This window comes from Lepisosteus platostomus, chromosome 27 (assembly GCF_059453375.1).
Source record: "Lepisosteus platostomus isolate fLepPlt1 chromosome 27, fLepPlt1.hap1, whole genome shotgun sequence".
NCBI classification, from domain to species: Eukaryota; Metazoa; Chordata; class Actinopteri; order Semionotiformes; family Lepisosteidae; genus Lepisosteus; species Lepisosteus platostomus.
The window spans coordinates 7,272,844-7,292,584 of record NC_142637.1 but is presented as its reverse complement, the minus strand read 5'-3'; the positions used below and the strand labels follow the sequence as shown (position 1 = coordinate 7,292,584).

Sequence of the window (19,741 nt, the reverse complement as noted above, 5' to 3'; positions counted from 1 at the left end):
TACTGAGATTTACCGGTCTGAGAAATTAAAGGGGACTGCAGACACAGAAAGCGACAAACGCTGAGTGCTGGACAGTTTGCTTCGGGCCCCTACACACTCCTCGTAACCCCTCCCCCACCTTCACTTTTGAACCAGGACCAGAAATGGATGAGAACAGTTAAAGCACAGAACAGCTGATTCACAGGTTAGATTCCCATCATTCCCTTATGGGCAAGTTAAGTCTGCATGAGCCCAACACTGCGGTTCCCTCTCCTGTCCCAAGGGGTCCTTGGCTGTTAAAATATCACAGCTGGGTTCCAAGGTTTCCTGCTGACATCCTGAAGAGAGAGATAAGGCCATCAGACCTGGCTAACATGGTGTCTGGGCAAGCAAACTACACAATTTGAAGGTGTTCAGTAATTTCCAATGAATCTTTTACCTATGGGATAACTCCCATCTGTGGTTTTCGAAACCCATAGCTCCGTGTGTCAACTGTGCTCGTCTTGTATAGTCAGTGCTGAATGAAGGTGTGCTCTCAAGCTCCTTGATCTCTACTTTACAAGTGTGTTATACCCTGGAAGAAGAGTGGTGTAATAAAGAAGACCGAAACCATGTTTCAGCAAAGTAAAGTTAATGCAAGACGTAAGTAAGGTAAACCTTGGAAAACAAAGTACCACTATTACGTTTTCACAAAAGATCAATGTCGGTAAATAATCCCCAGACCTATCTTGAGCCACAAATGCAGCGTGTTGACAATTTGATTGTTTGCCCAGTGAGATTGAGAAAAGTCACAAGGGTATGTGTTGTTTTCCTGCTGTGTTGACCAGTGAACAACCAGTTCCAACGAGATTACACGACTGTAACGCCTGACGTATTAGGCTATCTGCCAAGGTGCCCGACCTTCTGCATCCAGCTAATCCTGCAACTCCTGTTCTCTATGAACTACACGGGCTGCCCACAGAATTCAGAGTAGACTTCAGGTTTCTGCTGCTAACACATAAAACACAGAACAGCCTGGCTTCTGGTTATTTGTAGGATTTCTATCTTGAGTATAGTACCCCTCCTAATCTGAGATTTTGTGATTGAAGCTTTCTTACTCTGTTAAAGACCAGGTTCTTTACCCTAACGGGCAAAATACTTCTTGTGCGCAGAGCCATGTCTGTGGAACTCGCCACCCTAAATTTATTAGAGGCTGTGACTGCTGACATTTTCAAAACTCACTTACAGATCCATAAGGATTCAAACTTTATTGAAAAGATTGTTTTTAAAAGTAGGATATTGTTTGTTTGTTTCACAATTTGTTCATGATTGTTTTGCTTCGTCTTCGTATTACAAACGTGCAGTACCTTTGATTCTATCGAAATCGCTCAGCTAAAACTGTGGTATTATTTCTATAAAACGGTAGGTTCTAAAATAATTTGCAGAAACTCCAGTTTATTCATTTGAAATTCATAGCAAAAAATGCAAATAGTCATTTATGTTCTCGGTCTTCAACTTTTCAATGGTGTGCCAACGCATCAACAGTAACACTACTGTATTGGTGAATAATTACGAAACAGAAATATTATATAGTACTAATATATAGTATAAAATATAAGAAACAAAGGAAAAAAACAACTTCTTAACCCTGTTCATTTAGGAAAAGTTCACGTCGGTATTACAAAACTTCAATTCCCAAAAGCCATCGCTTCTCCGCGCCAGCGAGTACTACATTTCCCACAATGCTGTTCCTCACGAACTCTGGGCGGGGGTGTGTGTCGCATGGACGATAGTGTCAAAGTCACGGCAGTGACGATGTGGGTATTTGGGCAATAACGGTTAAGAGCTGTGGTCGAAGGCAGTGGACCAAACACAAACCAGAGCTGTGGTACGCGTTGCTGAGTTCTGAAAAGAACCAGAAAAGGCACCAGAAAAGTACACAGTACCGAAAACTGTTTAGAAACTCAAGGAGGAGGGGTCATGACTGATTAGGTCTGGCTGTCATCAGAAATACTGGACAAGTTTACTTCGTAAAGACGCAAAGTGCAACAGCGCGAACGTGATCCCACGGTAAGGCACGGTAAAGTTTGGAAGCTGGTTCAATAATGTGTTTGTTATTAATCAGCAGCGCTGAGATCTGTGCTGAACAGCTCTCACTATCTGCTTAACGCCTTTATTCCAGCACTTTTAACATTGCATTCATCAGTACGTCAGGGGGTCAACTTGTACAGCAGCGAATAGAATTGCTTTAATTTTGGCGTGTATGGTTGTTAGGGTCCCAGATTAATCCTTTTGCTCCTGCGAATGCGCGATTACCAAATTTGTTTTGAGGCTTTTAAAGGGCGATCTCGAGTCGAGGAAGAAGTCCTGCGTGCTTTATTCGCGGTGATCGTACAGAAGTTTCCAGTTTCCACTGATCAGAATAAGGTCTGTTGACGGCTGTATGGTTTCATACGGATCGCAGCTGTTAAAGAAAGCAGGATATGTTCTATCACTAACATATTTTAGGTTCCCTGCTGACGGCACTGTGTGTTATATTGCTGACCAACTCGTTTAGAAAACGGGCGATATGGTGAAGACAGTTTTTTTTAAAATAATGTAGTTATTCATCATTCGGGTATGTGCTGTATCTGCTGAACATGTGGGCATATAGCCTATCGTCTTCTCTTCATATGAATATGAGATGTGGAAGTGGTGTAGTGTGAAGCAGACGGTTTGAGATGGAATTACCTCACGGCAGAGTTTTTTTATTGGACGCCCGTAAAGAAACGATATTTTCTACGGCTGGATATTTCCGATAGACGGCTTGACGGCAGCTCGCGTCTCGCGCACTGGGCGAGCACGCGGGGGGGTGGCACGCTCCGGCACCCCCACAACTGGATTTTGGAGCACGGAGCGCGCTCCTCGTGCAGCTCGCCAGCTCGGAACATCACGACTCTCCCCAGACGGGCACCCAAACATCACTTTTTTATTTCTCACGGAAGTGAGACGTAGTACATTGTGCATCTTGCAAGACTCCACACTCCCATAAATCCCTGGGTAAAGAATACCCCCCTGTTCTCGGACTTTATGTCCTCTGAGTTGTGTCTCCCTGGTAATTAAACGTCCCCTGTTCAGTTAAAGTTCACTAGGCTATTGTAATATTGTGAAACTGAGCCAGGACAGAACACCTTCCTCTTTTGAGGTGCACCGTTGGGATATTTCATGGCCAAGCAGTCAGGACCTTGCTTTAAGGTCTCATCTGAAGTATGGCACCTTATACAGCCCACACTGCAATTCAAATTCTGAGGGATGAGCCCAACCTACTGGTCTACATCTCTTACAGCAGCAACCTAGTTTTCCTTTGCCTTCCCTTATCCCAGTATTGACCAGCGTCGCTGAGCTTCTAAAATCTGAAAAGATCAGGCTACAAGGTGGTGATGATGCAGTTTTAAAGCCAATGCTTTATCACAAGATAAATTAATTAGATGACTGATAAGGCTCCCACAGGCTGGAAGTGTAATGTAAGAGATGCATTGGGAAAGTTAATGATGAAACTTAAGTTATCATTAAGTTATCAGAACTTAAGTTAAGTCTTTAGTTATGGTTGCGCAGTGGCTAGTATTTCTGCCTCACAACACTGGGACCTTGGGTTCAGTTCCTGGGATGCTGTCTGTGTGGAGTGTGCATGTTCTCCCCTTGTTCACTCCGATTTGGTTTCCTCACACAGTCTAAGACACGCTAGTAGGTTAACTAACTTTTTTTTGAAAAATATGCCCTGGTGTCGATGTAAACATGTGCCCAGTGCACGTTGCTTGCCAGGATAGGTTCCAAAGCAGCCTAAAGGAGTTTAGAAAATGTGTGTTTTAACCTAGATTTTTTTCTTGCATAACAAAACACAGTTTTTTTTAGCTCAGTGTTATTATCGCCTACAGTCACCGGATTATTCAGGAAACTAAATTATATTACTCTTTATAATTACAATTGCTGACAGTGAGCCAAGGGCTGGGTCTTCTGATGCCCCTACATTTGCATCCACGTACGAAGACCATTAGTGGATAATAGTCTGGAGGACGCTGCATGGAAAACAACCAGATTCCAAAAATAAGTCCTGTCCTGCCTGTGGTTTTCAAGGCCTGTCAGCTGGTGGACTGGCGGTGTGTTTTAGCATCTTTAACAAATTGTCATCAGTTATAGATGTTACTTTGCTTGTGTTGCATGGATTAGTTACTATAGTGCCATATGTGCTCATTTTATAAGCAGCATGACCTGCTGCTAGTGCAGTTGCTTTTTGTATTTCCTACTGAAGGAGACAGTAGGGCCTTCGGTTCATGGTTGACATGTCCATCCTTATTGCTGAATATCCCTTTTATAGTCCTTCTCTTTTGTAATCGAGCCGAGCATCTTATCCAGCTGTTTACTGAAGGAGCCAAAGGTCACAGCTTCAACAGCATGGCTGTTGAACTCTCAGCTTTGATTTCACTTCTACATGCTCTCCACTTGTGTCCCCTGGTTCGTGGGCCACGGTGGAGTCTGAAGGTGTCGGCTGGGTCGACTTCGTCGAGCCCTTTGAGGATTTTGTACACCTGCGTCACGTTCCCCACACATTCCTCTGTATAAGACTAAAAGGGTTCAGTTCCTTCCATTTGCCAGCGCAGGAGATTCCCTTAAGCGCTGCATTTCCATATTCATATGCACTGAGCGTTTATTCCACTGAAAATGCGAATCTCGTGTCACAGGACAATTTGAACTTGTTCAGTGGGGGGTGAGGAGGAGTTAAAAAGGCAAATGCCTGAGCCTGCTGCCCCCTTAATGTCACGCTGTAAATGAGAATGAGATAATCAAACGTTTGGACGCGTGTCTCAGCAGGCAGAGCTGCCAGACCAAGTGAGACCAATGCCACAGACTTTCAGGAGCTCTGTATTAATACCCTCTTCCCTATCCTCTGGCTAGTCAGGGCATCAGTTCAGGGGCTCCTGGCTGGGTTCCATGAGGATGTTAACAGGACCTTAAGGGCTGATAGGAACTGAGTAATTTTAACGCAGTACTGATGATTCATTTGGATCAAAAGTCTGCTTTCCTAGTTCTTGGAGGGGCAGCGAGTCTGGGTTTTTAATATCAACGTAATGAGCTGAACCAGCAGGTTACTGGCTGAAGTGGGCCAGTTTAACAGCTCCTCCCGGCTCTACAGGTGCTGCGTCTGTAAAGAGGCTTGTTAAACCTGCAGGTCTGGCCCCTCCAAGTACCAGGACGGGATACCCCTGATTTAGATCACTGTGAACTTGCCTGACAAGGCTAATACCTGGCTTAACTCCTTATCTTGGAAGAGAGGAGACTACAAAGGGACGCGATGCAAATGTCGGTGATCTGAGATCCTCCGAGAAACTCCGCCTCAACAACCAGCAGGCCAAGATCAGCTGGTCGACCTCCTCTCCCCCAAGACTTCCCTTAATGTTCTTCTTGTAAACCTCAATCTGCATATCGCCTGAGGACGAAGTGGCTGAGTGTTCAGATGGGGTGGTATTAGGTTTTACATGAGACTGGTTCCCTCACCTTGTGCTACCTGCACAATCAGCAGTACAAGACACAGATACAGGTGTGCATTGTCAAGCTTTACATCTGCCCAGCCCATTGGCATCGGTGTCCTCAGGGCATTCCTGGGTCCATGCCTTTCACCTCATTCTTAAATGGGCCTGCACCTTTCACCCAGAGTCCTGCGGTCTTCTCGAAGTATTTGCTCATGATAGCACGCAGTGTTTTCTGTTATGCTGTTGTGCGGGTCTGACTCAGTGTCTTATTTAGCACACAGTGTTTTCTGTTCTGCAGTCTGAGTCAGTGACTTATTACTGCTCTGAGGGGCGAAGTGAGGTCAGGGCTAGCCTGCGATTTTGAGACCATGGTACATGGTGCAACTGAACAGGGCTTTGATGAGCCAGTTAAACTGTGACATGATACATATTTGGATTTAATGTATGTTAATATTATATAACAGATAGTGGACTCGACTGACTTTGGGATCTGTTTTTTTTATCATGTCTTTTTATATACTTTGTGTAAGTACCTGTATGCTTGAATGTTTTATTTATAATGGGTTTACAATGCAGTGTCCTTGCAATTTCTAGAAGCTAAAGGATAGACATTTTTTCTATAGACCTGTATATTGCTGGAAGAGAAAACAAGAAAGATCAGCAGGTATAAACACTGCTCAAACCGATCTTCTTTTAACTGCATGTATTCTTCTGTCTGTTCTGCAGCAGGAAGCTCCTGGAGTGCACCCGGATTCCTGGCCTGTATGATTGTGGGGGCTGGGATGGGGAATGGGGTTCAGGAAGGTCGAGGGGGACTGACACAGGGCGAGGTGCTGCCCCGCCACGCCCCCAGCCAAGCCGAGGTGAGAACCCTGCGACCCCGACTGCACAAATTTTCCCGATTTCATAATCCTACTCCAGCTTCTCTGCTGTGCCATTATTCCGATCACCAGGCATGCAGAACATCTGCTAACTAGACATTTACAGCACCATCCCCGGCCATCTGGCTTTCAAATGTTAACATTTTACAGTGCTTCTCCCAGCTGCTTGTGCTCAGTTCTACGTGTACTTGGCAGAGCTTCATCCTGAAAAACAGGCAGAATGCGAGAAATGTTTTTGGAGATCCCTCCATTTGTGTTACAGGCTCCAGTAATGGGCACAGGATTCTTTCACGCTGTTTTAGGGCTCGTGGAAAAAGCAAAGGGAGGGGCATTTCAGAAGGTGATCAGTGGGACTGCGTCCTGTAGGACAGGATTTGCTCTTTTGTAGGCGACAAGTTTCAGGGCTCATAACCCATCCCTCTGCTGTCCGAGTAGGTCAAGCAGAGTCCACACCCGGAGCCCAAACTCAAGAGTCTAAACTCGAATGCAGTCCACGCCCTGAAACGTCCTGCACACTGCAGCTGTTTAAAAAAAATCCACATTGTCCAATTTGCATCACAGAGTCCTGGAGCCGACATTGACATTCAAACTCTGGACTACCCAGGCTATCCCATTATCTCAGTGGGGGAACTCGTAAAACTCTTATCAGCGCATAGCTAGTGTCCTGATGCATTGCACCATTAACTTTGTTAGCAGGGGGAGACCTCCTTGTCTTGCACATCCAGGATTCCGCAAGTCTTTATCAGAACTAGTGGGGGAACCAGTTTATCTCTGGCAGCAGTTCGGAGGCGCAGTTTGCATCTGAACAGTCCAGACAGTTGGAGGTGAAAGAAGAGGAGAGGCTCGGGCCACACCAGAATTGCAGAGATCCTGCCCACCCTTTTCCAAAACCTTTCAGTGACTTGAGGACATAAAGCCCAGTTATCAGCCAAGAGAAAAGCCTTTAATCTAACCCTCACATCTCCACCAGCTGGTTTTACTAGGTCTCTGTTAACAAGCTTGTTTGTCTCACAGCCTGCTCAGTCATTACCCTACCTCTCAGACAGGGGGAGCAGGCAGCCTGTTACTCAGGGCTGGGACCAATGGCAACCCAGACTGGTGCCTCACACCCCTTGTCCAGGAGATAGGCCATTCCCCCTTGCCTGAACCAGCCCCGGGTTTTGCAATGCTGGCTTAATGATCTACTGCTCTACTGCAGCCCAAATAAGGACAGCATGAGAGATAGGTGCAAACTGAACTGAAAACCCGATGTTAACATGTAGCAACATGAATTTACCGTGTCCCAGGAGACCGGATTTGGTTACTATTCAAAGCTCTTTTCTTTCCCTCGCGGGATCGGAATTCTGCTGATGTGCATCGCAGTAGAACTGCCACAGGCAGCTGGAAGGAAGATTTGGGCATAGGATTGAATTTTCTTTCCCTTTGCTACTCTTCGATCAAAGCAGATGTTCTAAAACATTTTACAGAATTCAAGAAGGACCTCTTAGCCAAAAAAAATACATTTAAATGCACAATAGAACAGCGCGTTGGAGCTGTCTGTAAATCCTGGACGATGCTGAAAAAAAATCATTTTAGATACTTTTTGCCGGAAGGAACTGGGCTGGCTTGCCCTGGGGTGCTTTTCTGGGTTTAAAACAAATGCCTTTAATTCTTAATCTATTTCTTTTCATTTTTCAGACATTATCTGGTTTTACTGTGTACTCTGTATACTTTATATAAAATACACAATAAAAACAAACATATAAAGTGCCTTGTGAATGCTCTCTATTGAAAGGCGATATATAAGAAAATAAAATAAGTTGATTGAATGGATGGGGGCAGGACAGTGGTACAGTGGTGAGCATCGTTGCTCCGCAGCGCTGGGGCCCTGGGTACAGTTCCCAGGGTGCTGTCTGTGTGGAGTTTGCATGTTCTCCCTCAGTTTGCACAGGTTTCCTCCAGGTGCTCCGGTTTCCTCCCACGGTCCAAAGACATGCTGGCGGGCTAAACGAGTTACGTAAAATTGGCCCTGGTGTGAGTGCGTGCCCCGTCCGTGTCCGCCTGCCCTGTGACACCCTGCCTTGCGCCTGTAGCCTGCTGGAATAGGCACTGGCTCCCCTGCGACCCTGAACTGAACGCAGCGTTTAGAAAACGGACAGCTGGATGAGTGTTCGAGAGTGGTCTGTGGGCTCTCGCTGAGGGCTTGTCTGTCTGTCTGTCCGCAGGGGATCAAGCAGAGCCACTCGGTCATCAGCTCTCTGTTCTCGGGGGCACTCGCCGGCGCTGTCGCCAAGACCTCTGTGGCCCCACTGGACAGAACTAAGATCATTTTCCAAGGTAAGGATACCGATCTCTTTTCATCCTTAGTTAAGTATTATATGTATATAATTGTATGGTTATTTAAAGTATTTGAAAGCATGTACTCTTTTCCTCAGTGGATTTACCTGTGACCTTTGTGTTTTTAATTGATTAAAGGAATGTTACTGATCTTATCTTGATTAAAGGATCTATAGATCTGATTCTGAAAGTTAGAGATGGGCCAGGAATTGACAGTATGAGGTAATGCTTAACAAATGTCTTTTATCACATTTACAGTGTCTTCAAACAGATTCTCTGCCAAGGTGAGCATTGAAATAATAACCCTTCTCAGTATTTTTAATTTAAATTGACAGTCTTGCACAGTTCGGGTTGCTTTGCTTTTTCTGTAATGAGGTACATTATGAATTTAATGTTAAAAAACACTTCAAGTACATTACAGTTTAAAAGGATGCCTGTAAACTGGTCAAATGTTGGGGTGATTGTTACTGGGGTTTAGGGGGTAATGCATTCTGGATGCTGTCATTCTGTTCGACCATTGAGTTAATGGAAATTAAATATACATGAGGTTTAAGGGAAATGGCTGCAGGTTAAAGGCAGACATGTATCTTTGCTGGAACGGGATGGAAAGTTTCATCCACCATCTCAGCGCAGCTGGATGAGATTAAAGCAAAGGTCTTAAAAACTCCCCTACACTCCCGTTCATGGCCATGGGGAAGCCCAGCTGTTACAGATTCAGAGTTATTCAGAGATTCACAGCGTCTTATCTTTTGAGACATTTTCATGTCTTGAAAGCTTTGGTGCCTTAAGTTAGATATATATATGATGCATAAGCAGAGTGATGAAGTTATCCGATATGACTCCCGTGAGACCAAGTCCATTTTAAATTGAGGTGGCCAGAATGATACACGATATTCTAACTAAGGTGTTTTTAATTGAATATGAATGCAACACCCTAAGCAAACCAACAAAGCAATTTCAAGCATCACTTATTGACATTTCTGGATGGGAGAGGATCCAAAAATCGTTGGTAGCAAATTTGGTATTAATCAGCAGATGTGAGAATGGTGCGTCTCTGAAGGCTGTAGGCCGCTCACTGCTGATGAGTAGGTCGCCCAGAACAATTGAGCATGAACCTGCTGCAGGCTGCTTCTGTTAGGGAGGAGCAGTGAGTGGCATGGAGACACAAGCAGCAGGGCTCGCTCCTGCTTTTGTGTTTCTGGGTTCTGGTGCCACGGGACCGAGCCTCCGACCCAGACGAGCTGTCGGAGCGCTGCTGTGGCGGACGGTTGGGGCGAGTTAGTCAGGGCGGCTCTCTCAGCCTTCCTGCCAACGGCGGCCGGTCAGCGCGACCTCTCCCGTGAGACTCTGCAGAGCTGGAGAGTGAACAGCTCCGGGGGTGGGCGTGTCAGAGAGCGAATGTCCCGTCTCGTTCTCTCCCAGGCCGGTACTGGAGTCGCCGCTGTAACGCCGAGTCCCAGTAAGGCTGTAAAGCCGAATCCCAGTAAGAAAGCGGGGGCAGGGGTCCTTCCGTGAAGCACATCCGAGTGCAGGCTCAGCCCCGTGATCCGGGCGGGTTCGAGCCTCGGGTCAGGGGACAGGGGAATAAGGTGGGACTAGTCGGTCCGGGGTGCCATCGGAGAGGTCGATCAGGTGGGTGTGTCAAAGCACGATGGGCGACTCAAGATTTAGAAGGAGGAAGAACAGCGGGGGTGCCCGCAGCGGTGAAGGGGGGCGACGGTGAGCCCCCAGTGATGGAGTTCTCTGCTGTTCCTTACAGGAGGCCTACAGGCTCATCTACCACACCTACCGGAAAGATGGCTTCTTCAGCCTCTGGCGGGGGAACTCCGCCACCATGGTGCGGGTCATCCCCTACGCCGCCATTCAGTTCTGCGCCCACGAGCAGTACAAGAGGCTTCTGGGAGGCTACTACGGCTTCCAGGGAAAGTAAGGACCTCCCCGCGGGGCAGCATGGACACCTGTCCCCAAAAAATCAGACTGACCTGCAGCCGGCAAATCTCTCGTTTCCCGTCCTGAGGCTGCAGAGTGGTTGGCCTGCTTGGTTTTGTTCACCGACCGCACGCTTTGACCCAGAACTTGGAACGCAGCTGCTGTATCTAAATCAGACAATATCAGCGCAGCGTGGCGATGGAGACCATCCGCTGGTGGTCACACGTTTCACAGACACTGAAGTGAGTCTCGGAGGTGGGCAGTGTAAACATCCGTAGGGTATAAACAGCCACTTTTCAGACTCCTGTCCTCCAGAAGCTCAGCGCAGCCGCTGGCCCTCGTTGTGGAGAAATGCGATACGTGAACAAAACGAGGAATGGAAACGAGACGCCCACTCATAATGTCTGCCAGTGGACGTGGCGCAAGTGGCCAGCTCTGCTACAGAGCACAGGTCAACACAAAAGGGGTTTCCTTATTTGGGGCACATCTGGGTGGGCAAAGTTAAAACAAGTCATGCACGCTTGTTTGCTTTGCATAAAGGGGCTGCAGATCTCGCACTCTGACCCCTAGCTTCTCTCCCTGTCCGTGTGTCTCATGGAGAGCAAGCTGGGGTATGCGAAAAGACAAATTCCTAATGCAAGAAATTGTATATGGCCAATAAAGTGATCTCATCTTAAATTAGATGATAAAATCTTAGCAGGCCTGCAAAATCCTTTTTGTCCCAGATGTTTCCTCTGTATTTCTTGCATCAGGAAAGGGGGAGAAAAAAAAAGACAGGCTTTTGCCCAGGTGAAGTATGAGAAACCTATATTTTTTTTTTCCCAGAGCCCTGCCCCCGTTCCCCCGGTTTCTGGCGGGATCGCTGGCCGGAACCACGGCCACCATGATGACCTACCCACTGGACATGGTCCGCGCGAGGATGGCCGTCACCCCCAAAGAGATGTAAGAGGAACCCCAGCTTTTCTCTGTGCCGTGTTATGGATATGGTTCTCAGAGCAGTAAGCTGCTGGACAGTCGGAATCTGTGAGAACTGGTATTATGACACCTGCTGTTTGAGCTGCCCCCTGCTCAGACGGGGGTATATGAGGAGAAGTCCAGCAGAGAGAGGCAGTACCTTTGCTGATGCCAACGATGAAAGACGTCACCCTTTTACCCCACCCTTGTTAAATAATAACGCCTTGCAACTGAAAGGGTTAAGGGGTGCACCGCCAGTGGGGCCAGGTTGCAGTGGGTTAATTGGCTGTTTCCCATGGGATTGATTGGGGGGGAGGGGAGTGGAAAACAGAAAGATTATTCTTAATATTCCTAAACCCTCTCAGTCGTTCCAGTCAGGATTGGGAACAGGGGCCGATGAGGGTTATCTTGGGCAGAGTGAGGGACAGCTGGGGTCTGACGTCTTGGTTCTGGCGGGTGTAGTACAAAAGAGGGAGATTTCGGTTTTAAAAAAGCGCGACTGTTTTGTTCAGATGAGCAAACGGCCAGTTCAGTGCAACACCCCTGGAACTCGGTTGGGAGGTTCGCAGCAGAATTCCCAACAGCGCTGCCTCCTTGCTCTCCTCTCACCATGAAACTCAGGTCAAAACCGGGAACAAGAGGTGCTTCTTTACACACAGGGTGGCGGGAGTGTGGAACAAGCAGCCCAGCCACGTTGCTGAAGCTGCTACCCTGGTCTCACTCAAGAAACTGCTGGATGAAGTCCTGGGTGGGGTGGGGGTTCTGTAGTTCCCACTAATTCTGTCTAATTAGTCTGGATGGCCTCCTTGTTTCCCGACCTGCCTGACGATCTTCTGTCCCTTCCCCCGCTGCAGGTACAGCAACATCCTTCACGTCTTTGTGCGGATCTCCCGCGAGGAGGGCCTGAAAACGCTGTACCGCGGGTTCGCCCCCACCATCCTGGGGGTCATCCCCTACGCGGGGCTCAGCTTCTTCACCTACGAGACACTGAAGAAGCTCCACACAGGTACAGGAGCCGGGGGGAAGGCCCAGACGTGTCTGCAGTGTCCTTATTTTCCAGCTCGCGTACTTTATTTTAGGATTTATGAGCCTGGTCTGGAAATAAAGTGGAATAGGAGGAGTTCTAGGGGGAACTGCAACACTATTTTTATATTTCTGGGTTAGCAAGAATGGGCATTGATGGGCGCATTTCAAACCACAAAGAAAGTAAAATGTACACAGTTACATATAAAACCCCTAATTAACATCACAAAATAGATTAAATTTGCAGGTATGCACAGCGCCGTGTTCTATGATTCAGTCGAGGCAACAAAACTTCCAATGAGGTGAGCTGGCACTATGACATTGTGAGCAAGCAGGCTTGTGAAAACGCTGGCACTATAATATTGTGAACAAGCAGGCTTGTGAAAACCTCTGTTTTTGTTCAATAGAGATATTGCTCTCGACTTCCAGATGGTTTTGCTGACAAACACTATTTGTTAACTCTGCACGCAGATCACGTTGGAACATTTCTGCAGTGAAATATCTGCTGCACAACCTGTACTTATTCACTGGTACATCGCAGTACATTAGTCATCACGGGGACTAGTGAGCAGGAAGGGCCGCTTCACGTCACAAGTCATGGGAACTCTCGCTCTCGCCTGTGGTGAGACCAGGGGTTTGCGACAGCATGGCGACTATCCAGAACTTTCGCAAAGTTCACGATTTTGTGTGAAGTCAGAATGTGTAAAAGTTTGCGATACCGTCAATGAATTTATTTTGTAACCGAGACTTAAAATGTGAAATTGAGAAATTGGGACTGCAGTTCCCCTTTAAATGATTTCTTCATATCCATCGCTTTTATTTTTTAAAAGAAAGTGGTTATGGTACTCTAGATCGACAGTTTTAACAGTCATAGGGATGAGAAATAATAATAATAATAATAATAATAATAATAATAATAATAATTGCTTACACTTATATAGCGCTTTTTCTGGACACTCCACTCAAAGCGCTTTACAGGTAATGGGGATCCCCTCCACCACCACCAGTGTGCAGCCCCACCTGGATGATGCGACGGCAGCCATAGTGCGCCAGAACACTCCCCACACACCAGCTCTCAGTGGGGAGGAGAGCAGAGTAATAAAGCCAGTTCATAGAAGGGGGTTATTAGGAGGCCATGATTGGTAAGGGCCAATGGGAAATTTGGCCAGGACGCCGGGGTTACACCCCTACACTTTTCGAGAAACGCCCTGGGATTTTTAATGACCACAGAGAGTCAGGACCTCGGTTTTACGTCTCATCCGAAGGACGGCGCCTGTTTACAGTATAGTGTCCCCGTCACTACACTGGGGCATTAGGACCCACATGAGCCGCAGGGTGAGCGCCCCCTGCTGGCCCCACTAACACCTCTTCCAGCAGCAACCTTAATTTTTTCCCAGGAGGTCTCCCATCCGGGTACTGACCAGGCTCACACCTGCTGGGCTTCAGTGGGCTGCCAGGTGTGAGTTGCAGGGTGATATGGCTGCTGGCAAATAACATCAGGGCCAGAGCGCTGCCCTTACACAACCCTCTCCCCTCCTCCCTGCAGAGAACAGCGGGCGCGCGCACCCCTACTCGTACGAGCGGCTGGCGTTCGGGGCCTGCGCCGGGCTCATCGGCCAGTCCGCCTCCTACCCGCTGGACGTGGTGCGGCGGCGCATGCAGACGGCGGGCGTGACGGGGCACACGTACGGCACCATCGCGGGCACCATGCGGGAGATCGTGGCGGAGGAGGGGCTGGTGCGCGGGCTCTACAAGGGGCTGAGCATGAACTGGGTGAAGGGCCCCATCGCGGTGGGGATCAGCTTCACGACCTTCGACCTCCTGCAGATCCTCCAGCGCAAGCTGCGGCAGCGCGGCTATGTCCAGCGGTAAGGACGGTGGGGGCGGGGGGGGGGGGTTGGTTTGTGAGGGCGAAGGGCAGCGGAAGAGGTTGGCACCAGTGGCATGGCGACGCGCGGGACACGGCCCCACCTTCCCGTTTCGGCGACGAGCAGGAGAGAGGCGAATCTGGACAGGCCTGTGGACTTCGGGGGTCGGTGTGCAGGCGGGGGCAGCCGGGCCTCGCATCTCAAGACGCTCTTCTCCCAACACCGCGCACGCCACAGCCCGGCTTCCGCTCCAGGGCGGGAGCAATCGGGCTGCAGCTACTGGCGTCTGGACATCGCCAACTCGCACTTCCGGCAGGAAGGTTGTGAAGATTTTTTTTCCGTTTCTCCTTTTGGTCAATTCGGGAACCGAGGCGGTCAGTCGTGAGCCTTCGTGCAAAACCTTTGAGCTGCGGCGAAACGGTGCTCCCGGTTCACTCTTCGATCTGATCTGGCGGCGCAGAGCTGGGTTTATCTCACGTGCTGATCATCCAGTACAATAAAATCAGACTTGTGAAATGGGATTTACTACGGAGGAAATCTGGATCCACACTGACTTTAAGCCTTAACAAGCAGCGTGGGCAGACAAAGCAGGTGCGTTTATACAAGTAATTTCAAGGGACTGGTAAAACAGAAGGAATGTCTGTATTTGTAACTTCACTGACTGAGTTTCAACAGCTTGGCTAATGTAGCAGTGTTGCTTTAAAGACTATTCTTCTCTAAATCAAGCAGCCCAGCAGGTTGCCAATGAATAGGATGGCTTTTAAACTATTTGTCCCCTAAATGCATACTGAACTATGCTGACCTTTCCAAGTCATGTGCCTCGTTCTCGAGAGCATGCAAACAGCAATGGCCCCGTGCCCCCGTTTGTTTTCTCTCTCTGAACTGTCACCACAGGAGGGCGCTGAAGCGCTGAAGTGCTCACATGGAGGGTTCGGCTAGTTCTGCACCTGAAGTGACCAGTTGTCAGCAGCAGCATCAGAATGTTTCAACCTTAATGACAGTGTCTGTGTTCCTGGTTCGATATCAGCTAAGCAGGGTTCAGCAGGAGCTGCTTGCTTTTAGGGCACTATGCAGAGCTGTGAGGGAGGCAATATCTAATTCATGGGAACAGTGGGATAACATGCAGGGTTTGCAATTCACGAGTGAGCTGAAGTACTGTTGCATGCACCATCAGTACATTTAAAGTCCACTGTAAAATCCCGTATACATGTAAGAAAATAGGTTAATTGTTTAATTGACCACTCAGGTCAGAGCAAGAAGCAGAAGACACTATACTGGGAGTCTCCAGTCTTCAGATTTTCCAGCTCTATTTAAAGCCTCTGCAGCTGAAGAGCCAGGAGAAGTTGGTGAAGTGGTCTAGTTGAACTGGTAACCAGCTCATTGAGGTCTTTAAATGCCCAGCTGGATGGAAAATCTGCAGAGACACAGGTTCTCCAGGACCAGGACTCCTGCAGTAGACACATTAGGAACCGAATATGAGATTCCCGATTTCATGGCTGCTGATGTTGTTTGGAGTAGTTTTTTAAAACATTCTTTTCCTCTCCGTAGCTCTTTTTTAAAGTAATCTAAACAAAGCCCGGGTCAGGCATTCTTTTTCGTTTAATTTAGAAGATCAGAACAAAAATAATTTACAGTGCTGGATGACAGGATGACAACAGAAATAATGCTGCATAATCTATAAAATGAAGCAAGTAGACATACTTAGAGCTTTGCTAACATGCCATTTCCTTACAATAGTAAACTGAACAGTTTGCAGACTTTTGTAAAAGGCAATTACAACTACTTTGCTTTACTGGTACAAATGAGTGCTTCACAACTGTCCAGATTGAATGTAAGATTTTGTTACTGTGAGCTTGTAAGAACAGTGCAATTTTGCTAAGCCTTACTGTTTTAGCTGTGTGTGTACTTGTGTGCGTGTGTGTGTGTACTTGTGTGCTTGCACTTCATACAGCAATGACTGCATGCTTCCGCACAGCTGTTTGGGGCTGTCAGAGCCCAGTGTTTTGGAGCCTATCTTTAGTGCACCCAAGGTCTGGATTTAGCTGCAGTTGTTCAGACATCAGTTTGACCTCTTTGCTTGCACTACACATGCCTGAGGTTGAGTGCTCACAGCAGCTGAGTGTATGACAGACTGCTTTCTGGCACTCGTGACCCCCCCTTGCCTGTAGCTTGTGCTGTCTCAGAACACTTCTGTAGGAGACTCCAACCCAGGCCAGTGGTGTTCTCCGATTTTCTCAATTGGCAGTCAGCTTCAGAGTTCATTTGAAGTAGTCCAAATATTGTGTAGCTGTAAACTGACCTCCCCTCCCTTCTTTTAGATATTTTATATTTGAGTGCCTAAGATTTGCTTTAATTTCAAAGACCTGGATAGGTGTTTAAATGCTCAGAGGCACATGGAGACATGCAGAACCTGCACAGTTAATTGAGTAATTAGACCAATTAAGAGCATGCGAAATTAGGACTAACGGAGCACATGTCCGTCCGTTCAGTCCTGGTCCTGGAGGGGTCAGTGTGTCTACAGGGTGTCCAGTCCCGGTCCTGGAGGGGTCAGTGTGTCCAGTCCTGGTCCTGGAGAGCCGGTGTATTTCTGCAGATTATTATTCTAACTTGGCCATTAACAACCTCAAATCAGCTCCTTTTCATCTTAACTGGATGAGTTTCTGTCAGCTCTTGAAAGAGACTAGGAAAGTGGAAGAGAGACAGTGCCCATCCAGGACCCAGAATGCCCATCCCTGTTTGTAAAGCATGGACAATTATCAGCAATAAGACGGTAGGAACAATACACAATAGTGAGGCCTATAAAACAAAAGGTTTTTGTGTTGTAGACGTTTTTAGTGGTTACTAAATTATTTGTTATGGAATGTTTTTGACTAAAAGCCCTTCAGGTGAAAATTTACAATGCAGATTTTGAGTTTAGAAAATAGCGGAGATTTGCTTTACTTTTTGATTGTTCAGAAACTCGAGATAATGGAAGCAATGTGTTTGCTGTTCATTGTATTTGACGAGTTGTTTTAATTGTTGACTATTTCACCCAATCAGCGTAATCTTTTTAAAGTTTCAGCAAGAGCTGGAATTTGAACTCTTGGCTCCACAGAGATTCTATACCTTTGTGCGGTTTTATCTACAAATGTTTTAAATGTACTCATACGGGAACTGCACATAAATGTCACTTTATCTTAAAGAGTTCTCAGCATGAAAAGAATCAGTTTGTGTGTATAAGGTGAGTAAAAGTGCACAGAACAATACTGGGAGAAAAGAGTGTGTTAATGGCGTACAGCAGGAGATTTCTGTGCGTCCTAATAGTTTGCATTCTACAGCAGTGGAAGTTACACAAAATGATGTCATTATTGCCCTCAGACATTCTAGAATAACGAGGCTTCTCTTGTTGGGATAAAGGGATGCTTTAACCTTTAACCTCGGGGACCTGGCTGCTGTGCATGACTGAGATTATTGCAAGTCGTATTTCGCTACAGCAAATCGTTTTCAAATGGAGACGATTGAAAAAGAGTCCATGCCTTAGAGACCGGGACTTTGGAAAGTGCCTAAATTCCTCATAACTATAATTCCAACCTCCTTTCTTCGGAGAACAAAAAACGTACAAGATTTCATCTAACTGGAATACTTGATAGCCGACATCTATAGCGCCACTTTTCTTGTGGATTTTGCCGCATTTTTCATAAATCGAGTCGTACGGACTCGTACATAAGAAATGGCATAACTGGACATAACGAGTGGGAAAACGAGACTTGTGAGGCTTCTAAAGAGTGGTGCAGGGGTTTGCATTGCTGCCTTGCAGTGCTGGGGTCCTGGGTTCAATTCCAGACCTGGGAGTATCTGGGTGGAGTTTGCATGGTCTTCCCGTGTTCACATGGGTTTCCTCCCACAGTCCAAAGCCTAACCTAAGTTAACCATAGGTTAACTGGCTTGCAGGAGAACGGGCCCTGGAGTGTGTGTGTGTGTGTGTCCTGTGACTGACTGTCACCCCGTCCAGGGATGTACCCCATCTTGCACCCCTTACTTGTCGGAATAGGGTCTGGCTCCCCCGCGACCCTGATTTGGATGAAGCAGTAAGGAAACGGGTGGAGAAAGAGTGCATTACAATACTGCAGAGGAGGAATCTGCCAGGTTTCCCCAAGTCTAACAGCTGCAGTTTTACTGCCCTTCTGTAGCAGTTGGCGTTTTTTGCCGCGCAGGAACAGGAAACACAAGGCTCTGGGAGGGAGACGCTGGCTTGTAGGGGCCCGTTAACTCCCCAACCCAAAGGGCACATCGGAACCAGATCCGAACCAAGTGCCGTCTCTGTGGGCACTGTTTTAGAAGCCGTTCCTGGGTTTTGCCCTGCCACCTTACTTTCCCACGACACAAGAACAAGAACTACTGTAATCGCCATCTCAGTGTTCACGAGAAGAAAAAGCGGTCTTGCATGTCGTGACATGAAGTTGTTTTAAAAGCACAAAGACAATCTAGAAACCCCAAAGCATCATTCCTTAGAAAGATTTTGATCTATTTTCTACTGTTTAAAAAAAGCTTATAAAAATATGCAATGACATAGAACACTGTTTAATAGTAGCATGACAAAATAACCTATACAGTGAATATTAATGCAGTAAACTGTATTTCACCGAAAAATGCAACAACGGAGTCGGTCTTTGACATTTTGTAAGCACAGACTGTAATTTTGAGCACTGGCTCAGTTCCCCCACGCAAGTTCACGAACACCACGCGGGAAAGGGAGGCGTTTTACACGTTTCTAGGGTCAGGTTAATGAATAGTCCTTTTCAAGAGCTTTAATGAAATAGTACTGCAGTATTAAAGTGGTCCAGCAGGTGGCAGTATTGACGCAGAAATTAGGAGCGGTAGACTAAGGGTCATTTTTAATAAAAACCTTCATTAGAAGCGTGATCTTCTTATGCAGAAAAGCAGGTGGTCGAGACGCAGAACAAAAACCATGAGCTTTAGGGTGTCTCCTTGGCTATGAGAAAAGCTTTCTATTTTCTTACTTTATCAGAAACAAACTTTGGAATAAAAAGACGTATTTCTCCTGTTTACACGAGGCCATGGCAGTAAAAGTACTACATGTGTTTATTCTGGTGATAGCTGATCCAGGTGTGCAATAACCGAATAGCTTGGTGTATTAACCCGCGGTGAGTGAAATGGTGTATTCATACAGTATCTTAGCCGTTTCGTTTGTTTATTTCTCGTTTTCATGGTGCAAGATCAAACTGTTAAGACACCCAAATGTTCATGTTTTAATTATTTGTGCCAAGAGATTGTATATTTAATAATAAAAGCAACGATGTGTAAA

At 46.9% G+C, this 19,741-nt stretch overlaps 1 protein-coding gene across 2 annotated transcripts; it reads left to right on the top strand.

The window, feature by feature from the left end:
- Positions 1–1,703: 1,703 nt before the first annotated feature.
- slc25a42 (solute carrier family 25 member 42) lies at positions 1,704–19,741 on the top strand. 2 transcript variants are annotated; one of them, XM_088621870.1, is made up of 8 exons: positions 1,704–2,028; positions 6,195–6,328; positions 8,551–8,662; positions 8,921–8,946; positions 10,422–10,588; positions 11,417–11,533; positions 12,400–12,551; positions 14,115–19,741. In XM_088621870.1, exons 2-8 carry the CDS (start codon positions 6,230–6,232, stop codon positions 14,438–14,440), a joined length of 999 nt encoding a protein of 332 aa, XP_088477996.1. In that variant the 5' UTR covers positions 1,704–2,028; positions 6,195–6,229; the 3' UTR covers positions 14,441–19,741. The 2 variants fall into 2 exon arrangements, with proteins under 2 accessions (XP_088477996.1, XP_088477995.1); XM_088621869.1 differs by having other exon boundaries at positions 6,192–6,328.